At 37.2% G+C, this 12,196-nt stretch overlaps 1 protein-coding gene across 6 annotated transcripts in view; it reads right to left on the reverse strand.

Annotated features, from left to right (window-relative positions):
- Nucleotides 1-12,196, reverse strand: part of LOC137006925 (peroxidasin) — a 100,563-nt gene that overhangs the window by 29,667 nt on the left and 58,700 nt on the right. For all 6 annotated transcript variants that reach the window (XM_067368082.1, XM_067368081.1, XM_067368083.1 and 3 more), the window contains 4 exons: nucleotides 11,569-11,777; nucleotides 8,267-8,384; nucleotides 7,641-7,770; nucleotides 5,457-5,570 (listed from right to left, as the gene is read on the reverse strand). In XM_067368082.1, coding sequence (XP_067224183.1) covers nucleotides 5,457-5,570; nucleotides 7,641-7,770; nucleotides 8,267-8,384; nucleotides 11,569-11,777 — 571 coding nt within the window. The remainder of the gene's footprint in view (nucleotides 1-5,456; nucleotides 5,571-7,640; nucleotides 7,771-8,266; nucleotides 8,385-11,568; nucleotides 11,778-12,196) is intronic.

A 12,196-nucleotide genomic window follows, 5' to 3' on the forward strand; every position in this document is an offset into this window, starting at 1 on the left:
GAGATCCTCCGGGAAAGCTGCTGGATCGTGGTGGTGGCGAAGTCTTCTGTAACGAAGCGGGACTGAAGCAGAGATCCATGTGCAGCATTTATTAAAGTGAGAGTGGTCGTACAGGCAGGGTCAAACAGGAGCAAACAGGAACAGCAAGGAACAGGCAGAATCGTGGTCAAGGAACAGGCAATGATCAGGACAGGCAGATATCACTCACAGGTCGGTATACAAAGCAAGGGTCAGGACAGGCAGCAACGGGTCGATAAACAGGAAACAGGCAGGATCGGTAACGATAAACAGGCAGACAATAAACACAGGGAAACGCTCAGAATTGTCACACAGGGTAAACAAGACTTCGCGGTGAGGTGGTGTATGTGTGAGTCCTTTATAGTCCAGGTAATGCGTATCAGCTGGGTGTGGTGATTAGTGTGGAGTGTGCATGACTGTATGTGGCAACAGGTGATTGGTGGAGTGAGTGCATGTGATTGACAGGGGGGATGATGGGAAATGTAGTCCGAAACTTGACAGGGGCAGACGGTGATCGTGACAGTTTCATATTGTTCGGTATCGATAATTATTGAAAAAAGTTTAATAAACTTTTTTTTCAAAAAAAGGACAGTTGAAAAAAAGTTTGAATTTAACCAATGCATTTTTAATTAAGGCAAACAACAAATAATTTTAAATAAAAAATAAAATGTAAACAAATCTTTCTTATATTTTATATGAAGATTAAATAAATAAGTGTTAAAGAAACTTAGAGCTGCACAATTCTGGATAAATTAAACTTTTTTCTTTTGTCGAACTAAGATCACGATTCTGAATGACAACTAAATGAAATAACGTAATTTATTACTAGAGGTTCTGACAAAATATTAATTGCTGCAGTCTATTTTAAGATGTATTTTATTTGAATTAATTCTTTTTAAAAAATCTGTTTGGATGTACGACTCAATGACTCACTCATAAATACTCGTTTCATTACTGTATGAAAAATCTTGTGATTTTAACATATAAAGTAAGCATTCTGGTGCACTCCCACAAGAAAATAAATGGAAAAAAACAACAATTTGCTTCAAGTAAACAAACAAACAAAAAACATTTATTGACACTAGGACTGGCAATTGACACAAATTTCACAATTGGATTCGATTTTGATCCAGAAGTTTGTGATTTGATTTCGATTTGATTACCTTCAATTCAATAATGATTAATTTGCAGTAAAGGTGCAGAAATTGGCAAATTTCCTCAAAGAAAAAATCTTTCTCAACTAATGCTGTAAACTATACAGGGGACCACAGCCGGTACATCATCATAATATTAAAGGTTAAAATTAATTGATTTGTAAGCTACTTGCATATAAATTACATATAAAGAAGTTTTTATAATAACGTTATAATACATTTTTAATGACATAATTATGTTTCTACTCGTTTGTAATATCGTCCTAAACATTTAAATGGTGGGCGTCATAAAACGGTTTTATACATTAATTATTTAATTAATTATAAGCACAAGTTAAGTACATGAAAATGCAATGGCCTGTAGTCACAGTGGATATATATATCAAAATGGGGAGAAATTTGCAATGATGTATCCAGCGACCCTAAGGACCGAGACTAGCGAGGGACATTAACACTTCACTTGCCCAAAAGAAGCCATGAAGTATGTCACTGAAACAGATCCTTAAAGTGAGATCTGATGTTTTATAGTAGTCCTGATTTCATTAATATGTCTTGAGTCATTGTAAACGCTATTTTGTTTTGAGGTCATACATTTTGACCAGAGATTGAACATTTTGCGGCGATGGTGTTTCACCTGCATGCAAGTCATGGACCGTCAAGTTTTGGTTGATGAAAGGACATTTCTTGATAATGACTTGACAATTTTGCACTCTGTTCTTGTTCAAGCGCAGATATTTTCGTGAAAATTGGGGTTGGGGTGTCAGTGGCAAATTTGTGCATGTACGATTATAATTGGTATTTTATATATATATATATATATATATATTTTATGAAAGCTGGTACTGAACCTATCTAGAGTATTGCATCACATGGAATGTAAAAGGGTTAGGACATCCAATTAAAAGAAGGAAGGTTATGTCTAAACTAAGGGTGGAGAAATATGATGTAGTGTTTCTTCATAAACTCATCTCTTACAGAAGGAAGCAAGAAGTCACTGGGAGGTTGGATGGGGAAGGTATTTTATAATGTGGGTACAAGTAATAATAGTAAGCAGCTACAATTTAAAAGTATAAAGCGAATTAAAGACAAATAAGGGAGAATTCTTATTATACTGGCAGAAGTGCAAGAGCAGAAAATAATATTAGCCAATGTTTATGCACCAAATACGGATGATTCTACTTTTTCATTAATTTAAGCTGGGCAGTGTGATATTATTTTAGGCAGGGATCTGAATCTGGTGCTTGACTCAGTGCTTGACCGGAGCAATTTAATGAAGAGTAAAATGCCCAAAGCTTACGTGAAATTACAAAATATGTGTAAATCTTTTGCTAGGCAGCGTTGTTACAGATGGAGATTTACTGTAAGTCTTCACTTTTACAAAGACCAGAGTTTAAGGAGGCATTAAAACTCAAATCAAAATTTACGAAGAGACAAATCTGGCAACTGCGCCCTCGGCAGGAATCGCTTGGGAATCTCTGAAGGCAGTGTTAAGGGTTATATTATACAGAATGCTTCATATTCTAAAAAAAATAATAGAGACCTGGCTAATTTGGAAAGAAAATTAAAGAAAGTGAATTGGAGATGTTGAAAAAGACTACTTATGAAGGCCTGAGATATTTAACTCAGTTAACATATAAGTACAATGATATATTATCCAAGAAGGTGGAGTTTGGGTTATTTAGGGCAATACAGAAATATTTTGAATCTGGTGACAAAGCAGGCAAGTTTCTTGCAAACTATATTAAACAAAATGAAATGTCATCTCTAATTCCCTCTATTAAGTCTGCTGAAGGAATAATTGTTACCAAGTTAGAGGACAGTAATGAAGTTTTTAGGAAATACTTGTGAGGCAGGGGATAGAGATATAAGGGATTTTTTGGACTCACTGAATTTACCCAAGCTGACAGAGGAACAGAAAAGTGAAGTTGACTCCCCTATTACAATTGAAGAAATGATAGAAGTAATCAGGTCCTCACCCTCCTCTAAGTCTCTGGGGCCAGATGGATTTAGTTTTTAAGTGTTATGAACTTGAGGTATCTGCACTGCTGCTGAATTTGTATAATGAGGCAATGGAGAAAGAAGAGCTACCATCTACATTGATGCAGGCATCAATTACTCTTATCCTTAAAAAGGACAAGGACCCGGCTGATTGTAAGACATATTGTCCAATTTCTTTAATTCCTGTGGATGTTAAAATACTTTCTAAAATTTTGGCAAACAGGTTGGACAGGGATATTACCTCTTTAGTGCATGGGGATCAGGAGGGTTTTATACATGGTAGAAATGGGGCGGATAATATTAGGAGACTTATTAGTTGTACCAGTCCCTGAAGATGATGAGAGGTTCTTCCAAGGTTTTTTTCTCCATTCTAACACCTCTTTAACACTTACTAGTGTTATGTGGTCAATGGCTGACACCGATGGTCCAGTGGCAGCAATCTCATTGGATGCGGAAAAAGCGTTCGACTGTGTTGAGTGGGAGTACTTATTTGAGACGTTAACATTTTTGGGGTTTGGGAATGTTTTTCTAAAATGGATACGGTTACTGTATACGTGACCCCAAGGTGAAGTACAGACTAATGGACAAATTTCTTCTTATTTTGCGCTGGCAAGAGGGACCCGTCAAGGATCTCCATTATCTCCGTTGCTGTTTTGCTTGGCTTTAGAACCTCTGGCAGCAGCTATAAGAGAAGGTACAAGCTTTCCTAGGGTTTCTGTGGAGGGATCAGTCCATAAACTGATGCTATATGCAGATGACATAATGATGTTTGTCTCAGAGCCTCAAAAGTCAGTGCCATGTTTATTGGAGATTATCAATTCATTTTCTAAGCTTTCTGGTTACAAAGTTAACTGGTCAAAGTCTGAAGATCTTCCTTTGACAGCTTATTGCCCTATGTCATTTTTTCAGCCCGCTCCCTTTCAGTGTCCCAAACAAGTCATGAGATACCCTGTTATTCTCTTCCCTCATAAACTAAAGGAAGGGTGAATTTAGAATCATTACTACAAAACATTTCAAATGATGTAGGGAGATCATCACTAAATTTGTCTCTTTGGGGTAATGTGAATGTTCTTAAAATGAACTGCCTTCCAAGAATTAATTATTTACTTCAGTCAATCCCAGTAGAGATTCCTCTGGTTAGCTTATCAAACTGTTAAAAATATTGCAATCATTTCTTTGGAATAATAATCACCCACAGTTGCATATGAGCAAGCTGCAACAGCCAGTTGACAAAGAAGGACTGGGCCTTCCTAAACTTTTGTTTTATTATTACGCCTTCAGCCTGAGACATTTGGCTCATTGGTCCGTCCCCCCAGAGAGGACCCACCTTGGTTTAATGTTGAACGAGATATCCTACTTCCCCTTCCACCACTGCAACGCTTGTCCATTAAGACACCTCAAAAAGTGCAGTCTCACCCATAATATCTCATCTCCAATCAATTTGGAAGAGAATAGGAAACATGTTTAAATTTAACCCCTTCTTGAACACAGCTTCAAGTATCTGGTTGAATCCTAAATTGTGTATCAGAAAGTCAACTTTTTTTCTGGAAGGAATGGATGGAGAAGGGTATCTTCAAGTTAGGGGATTTGAGAATAACACTTTGAAATCATTTAGCCAATTAACACAAACTTTGGCCTTAATAAAATACAATTTTGGAGAAATTTACAGATTAGACATCTATTATGTGGGACTTTTAGGACTGGTAGTAAAGCTCCAGGAGAGGATAATATTTTGTCTATAATTCAATGATGAGATGACTGAGTGGATTCAAATAAGTATTATGATAGGAGATAAATTATTATGAGGGGAAGGAGGTCAGTAGGTTCACCATCTTTTCAAGAATGGGTTGCAGATTTGGGGAAGGTGGCAGAATATGAAAAAATGTCACACAGATTACTCGAAAAAACAGGTTTATGAGAGAAGGTGGGGTAGATATTTGGCATTTCTTGAGGATCTCTAAAGTCCTTGTGGTGAGAGACATTGTAAGAATGTAAATGATTTATTTTGTTATTTTTGTGCTTTCATTCTTTTTTTTAATTTCAAGTTGATTGCTATTGTAGATCTAACAGACACAAATAAATACAATCTACAAATAATTGTACCTGACATGCTGTTTGGGTGGGCTATGGGGAGGGGTTTACAAAACATTTAAATCTGTAAATTGAATATATTGTTTGCCCATTGAAGGAAATAAGTATGAATCATAAAAAAAAAAAGATTAAAGTCTCCCAGACTTCTACACAGTATTTGGGGTCACTGGTGTTTCCGTGCACCGATGAACTTACTTTACACTGACATGTGCTGCAGGGGTTCTTCTTCCAGCTCTCTCCATCTACCCGCTCTCTCCCATCCTCATCTGCGCAGTCTGTCCTGCTCAGACGACCTTCAAGTCTTTTTATCTGTCAGTTTCAACAGAGAGAAAAGTTTATCCAAGGTCGAAAAACATACTGTATCAACACCAGCGCAGAAAACAGCGTCTTCTCGACATGTCGACAACACAAACCGAACTCTTCCAGGCCTCAGCTACAACTACAGTGTTTGAGGGCGAGCCAAAGTAGACGTTGTTTGCAGGCAGCCAGTGAAAACCATAGGCTGGTATTACGCAAATTTACTTGGTTCAGCAGAAGGTAAGACTGGAATTACCGACGACTCGTTTCAGGCCGTTCAGGACTGCTTCTTTCTTTTAGGAGACCATAACTTCATTTATCTGCACTTTGATCTTTTAGACTTTGCAGACTGTTTCCATTCACAAACATCCATATTACACACCACATAAAAGATAATATCTGAGAAAAGCGTAATAGCGGTACTTTAAAGGAATAGTTCAGCAGAAAAATTCTAAAATTCTGTCATAATTTCTGTGAAACACAAAAGCAGTAAATTTAAAGATTGTGATCTTCATTTTATAAAGGGGCACGGGAGCTTTCACTTCGCTTTTCACTATCTCAACTGTTTTACAATAACTTTGATACCTTTGATATACTGATATTCCTCCTCTGTAGTGAGAAAATAATGATTTGTTTACTATGTTTCAAACATTAACTCATTAACTTTTTAAACTTATTTAACTTAAAAACATAAGCTCTGTTACTGCCTTAAACTTTTATGTAAAATTCAAATTGGCTATTAGTCATTATAATTAGTCATTATTATTAGTCATTATAATAGGCTTATAGGCTTTCAATCAAAATAATATTTAGATGGAAATTATTTTGATGGATAGCATGTTGCAATGACTTATTGATCATATAATTGTATACGGTGCACCCTTAATAAATAACTCAAGTAAATATTTTGACTGTCCTTCACACAAGCATCATACGGCTTTAGAAGACTTTATGTATGAGGTGTATGTACAATTTTGATGATGTTTTTAAGCTTGAGTGTAATCTTTAAAAGCTGGTCTACTCCATTCATTGTAGTTGTATGGAAAATTACAGTCAGTTACTTCATGTGTTACACAGAAGAACGCAAAAACCTTCCTATCAAGATTTTACATTTACATTTATGCAGTTATTTTGCAGTTAAGTTTGAAATTACATGAAGGTGAGTATATAATGTGTATGTTCACTTTTGGGACAAACTATTGCTTTATAAAGCGTGACAGAGGAGAGACACTATAAAATAGTGTGAACTATAAGAATTCAAAATAAAATAACACTGCCGAGCCTATACTTGATATCGATAGATAGAAATCAGACTACACTTCAGCAGGATGTTTCTGTGTGTTAGTCTGATATCTGCTCTTCTGATGTGCGTTCCCTCACAGCTCAGAAATATGTGCTTATCTGATCTTTGAATGTGGCATTGAGTGCAGGGCCAAACGGTCCCTTCAGAGAGCTTTAATGTGACTCAGTCTTATTTTCTGTGCCAGAATAAACTTAGATAAATGGATAAAGGTTTAGATAAATGTACAAAGTATGTAGTGCAGCTTGGCATTAGGGGCTTTTCCACCGGAGGAACTAGGAATGATTTTAGTTCTAGGAACGCCTTTTGGGGGAAGTAAATTAGCGAGTCTAAACCAGCACTAAAGGAACATTCAGTGACGTTGATCGGTCAAACGCATGTTAAACACTGGCACCGGACATTTTTAAAAAACTGTGTAAACATTGTGTTCTTTTCTCTGCCTAGATGATAATTAATACTGAAAGATGTCATGGGAGATCTCGTCTCTTAGCCCCACTCTTTCAGTCACGTAAAATATGTTTTTACATTTCATCTTCGTTATCATGAAACCGACGACACACAACAAACACAGCTCTGATCACAACATCAGTTTTTAGCATTTGTAAACGCCGCGCTTACAGACACTGCTGTCGGACGCTTCAGAGTTCCTATTCCCGGTGCGAATGCAAGCAGGAACATGGCCCGGGGGAGAAATTCGTTCTCGGGGAACTATTCCTCTAACTGAGTTCCTACAGCTATTCAGTGTGAAAGCCTCTATTGCAATGTGAATCGTGTGTCCTAACCTGTTTTCGTAAACTTGTGATAGTTTTCTGCATGTCAGCAACAAAGTCTTGGAAATCCTTAACGGAGGGTTCAGTGCTTGACTTTGGTGATACAGTTACGTTTACTGCAGTTTGAGCATCTTCCAAAGTGCTGAAAAACAAAGTAAAATAAATAAATAATCCAAAATGTTGTAACCTAAAACATCCACGTTCTTTGACTAATTACAATTATGGATTAATTATTATGGTAACACTTTACAACAGGGTCACATTTCTTACGCCGTGTGTCCACCACAGTGTTTTATCCAGCGCTCTTGCTGCGTGAGCTTCAGTTTCACAGCGGATTTGCTTGTTTTTTCAGTAGAGATGCTATATGTGTAATACATTTGCAACAGTATTTATTCGTCATTGTGAGTTAATAAAAACTGTTTATTGTTGGTTCATGTTAACTCGTTTAAATAATATATAACTTTTGATTTGAATAATGTAGTTGAAATTAACATTACCTAAGATTAATAAATGCTTTAGCAGTATTTTGTAATATTAGTTACCATATTAGTTATATGTAACCTTACTGTAAAGTGTTTCCACTTCTATTATCATTAACTTCATTAGAATTTACAGAAGACAGGCTGACTGAGTTTTACCTGCTGCTGTCAGTGAGGTTGCCGGCAGGATTCTTCTCCTCAGCGTAGCTGTGCTCCGCTGACCTGCGACCTCTGAAGTGGTACGACAAGGCGTTGAACTGACCTTTAGTGCGACAGTCTGCAGGGGCAAGATTCAGTCTTTTATTTGATGCAAGAAAAACACTACAGGGATTAAAATATCACACTGTACAAGCCTAAAGAACTAGAGGTCCTTTAGTGATACATGTGAAGTGCTGCAAACACAGGTCACATGGTAAAGGCAGAAGAGGTCACTGCACACTTGACAACAGACCTGTGAAAACAGACACCAACAGACAGTCCTACGTTCATGCTGATTTATGAACGCTATGTCAGTGTGTCGCATTGTGGCATTCAGTGTTATGCAAGAAATAATCTGACTGGATGGATAATAATAGCGGTTCATTTTTGTTAATTATTTTATCTGCTGGACATTAGATGGAATTCTTAAATGAAATAAAGTAGTGTGCCATTTATTTGAATGAATTTGAGAGAGATTGGGCATGTGTGAATGGACTCGGAAATGTAACACAACAGGACAAATTGATACGATCCTCTTTCACATTGTTTATAATATACTAACAATCTTATGTACTTCTTAGACACTTCTGTATTAAAATTAATAACATACAGAGTAAAAAATGTGGCTTTTCAGAACTGTATTACAATTACATAGAAGCGATGTAAGACAGACGGCCACAGTGATGCAGTTATCAGCGTGTCAGGGCAGAGGATATGGCTGAGAGATAGGAATCAGGGGCTTCTCTGAAGTTCCAGTAAACCTTTAATTCACGGCTGAAGACAGTACAGTCTTCCATCTGATAATGCATACAAAAGTAAATAAAAGATGCTTATCAGGACACATATGTCCTACTCTGTGAAATCTCAGTCACCCCCGCCACATTCCAGAGCATTACAGCATTACGAGCCTTTAATGTTTGTACAGTCCTCAATCTTCAAGCTCTATTACAGAGAACTCAACATAGTAATACAAAGCAACTGAGTGTCCAAATTCATACAAATGTTCCTGTCATAGTCAAGAATGTAAGTAAATAAATACACACTAAAGTTTGGAACAATTAAAGGTGCCCTAGATTCAAAAATTGAATTTACCTCAGCATAGTTGAATAACAAGAGTTCAGTACATGGAAATGACATACAGTGAGTTTCAAACCCCATTGTTTCCTCCTTCTTATATAAATCTCATTTGTTTAAAAGACCTTTGAAGAACAGGCGAATCTCAACATAACACTGACTGTTACGTAACAGTCGGGATCATTAATATGCACGTCCCCAATATTTGCATATGCCAGCTCATGTTCAAGGCATTAGACAAGGGCAGCCAGTATTAACGTCTGGATCTGTGCACAGCTGAATCATCAGACTAGGTAAGCAAACAAGAACAATAGTGAAAAATGGCAGATGGAGCGATAATAACTGACATGATCCATGATATCATGATATTTTAGTGATACTTTGAAAGAAGTGTCTTCTGCTCACCGAGTCTGCAGTTTTTTGATGCAAAATACAGTAAAAGCAATAATATTGTGAAATATTATTACAATTTAAATCTGCAGTCCGTACCTTTTTTTTGGTTAAAAATGATCCAATATCAATTTTTGAGCAAGTACATAACCAGCCAATGTTCAAAACCATCTCAACCTTAGCTCGATTCACAACGGTAAGCTTGTAATAATGTTTTATAATAAAATCGGTACTGGTGGGTTTCCGCGGGATATTCGAGCATGCAGCCGTTCGTCTTTGCGTCATTACGTCACGTCTGTTTACATGAAGAAGAAGTCCCTGCTATGGGGCTATATCATGTGAGGATGCTGCAGGTGACGGATGATTTATAGCATTTTCTCACAGCAGCTGCAATAATTAAACATCATTTTGATGGTTGATTGTAATCCAGAAAGATCCAATGACAATCATCAGTGACAACTGGAGATTCACCCGTAGTCAAAAAGCAAAAAACTTTGGACTGTGACTACAGAAATTGAAATCTACAGGTAACGCTAATACACACTAACTACACAGTCATGCAATGCTAATGTTGTTAACATTAACAATTTGAGAACAAAATTATAACAGTAATAATAATTTGCATGGTTTGGCATGATCCGAGCGAAGCGATCGTTAGATTTAATCATCATTGGCAGCGTGATTTATTGTAGGCCTGATGCTTTTTCCCTCAGTTAGTCAGAACAAAAGTGGCAAAAATGTTACTTGTTCAGATCGTGCCGATGCACATCACTCGTAATGATAATAATTCCACATATAACTGCAATTGCAGGTTTCAAACAGAGATGGCGACAAAGAGGCAAAACTTCTGGACTGCAGCTTTAAAAATAACTCTTTTCTATTTAAGTATGTTTTAAAATGTAATTTATTCCGCTGATGAAAAGCTGAATTTTCAGCATCATTACTCCAGTCTCAGTCACATGATCCTTCAGAAATCATTAAATAAATGTTCTATCCAATCAAAGAATCTTGAAAAAATATTTGTTTTCACAAAAATTATAAGCAAAAAAAAAAAAAAAAAGAGTAAATATTGTTAAAAAAAGAACCATATAATAATTGATAATAATAGTGCATCAAATCAGCATATTGACACTGAGGACTGGAGTAATGGCTGCTTACACACACTGATTGTCTCCATTATAGCAGTGGTAAGCAAATGCATACACACAAAGAAGAATACTAGGATGAATAGAAACACTATCCACACTCCAACATTGAACTGAACATAACCAGGAGTACAAAAACACACGAGTTAACAAAGGAACTAAACAAGCAACAGGTGACAATAATCAGAAACTAACTAGGAAACGATGAAGGCTATGCTAAAAGGATAGACGTGTCTCATTTCGAAGGCTGCATCCTCCAGAGGTCTCATTTGAAGGCTGCATACGTCATTGAGGCGGTCTCATTTAAGAACAGTAACTGGTAGATTGCAAAGTAAGAAAGAAATTACAGTATTTTACACCTCACGAGGAACAGCAGTCAATTTTATTACGGTTACTTTTCTGAATTAAGACATCCTTGATGACATATGCAGCCTTCGAATGCGACCTGCGGAGGACACAGCCTTCGAAATGAGACACAGCACATATACATGAAACAGACACATGAACAAAAACACAATGGGACTAATCCTAACCCTGACACTGGTGTGAGGCCAATACATCAACTGATGTTAAATCTCAAATCATGTCATGTCAAACTGATTAGGTGATTAGGGGGGAAAAAGCAGCTAAAAAAGTACAATCCAAGTCTCGTACCTTCACAGCAGTCCTGCCACATACGTAGGTCAATCTTAGGTAAATCGTCACAGCTTCCATAACCGTGAGGGAAGTCAGCCACGCTGAAGACATCGGACTGGATGCGGGTGATGTTGTCGCTATTATCGCACAGCACCCGGGCGAGAGACGCCTGCTTCAACTGGGTCAGCTGCGCCGGACTGAAGGAGCCAGGGTTCTCATACCAAAACCTACAAGGATATGAAGGAATCGTTTGAGAATGTGACTTGTATTTGACTTTCTTTCTTCTGTGGATCACAAATGGAGGTTTTTAGAAGTGAGTCCATATAATGAACACATACCCTATGTGAGCTCACAACACTCGTGACACAGGTTGCTGGAAATTATGATTTACAGTTTAACTATTAGTGTTTGCCTCACACGCATCCTATCATTTCACTTCAGAAGACATTGATTCATCATCTGGGGTCATGTGGATTACTGTCATATTAGTTCGGGATGTGTCAGATTTGAGGGACCCAACCACTTCTATTATATGGACTCAGATAAGTTCTCTGTTTGTGTTCATCTGAAGAGAGCAAGTCATATCAAACATGACAACACTAGTTGGCAGTAGCAAGTATGGATTTTGACACAGATACACAGACAC

This window comes from Chanodichthys erythropterus, chromosome 18, assembly GCF_024489055.1.
Source record: "Chanodichthys erythropterus isolate Z2021 chromosome 18, ASM2448905v1, whole genome shotgun sequence".
In the NCBI taxonomy this organism is placed as follows: domain Eukaryota; kingdom Metazoa; phylum Chordata; class Actinopteri; order Cypriniformes; family Xenocyprididae; genus Chanodichthys; species Chanodichthys erythropterus.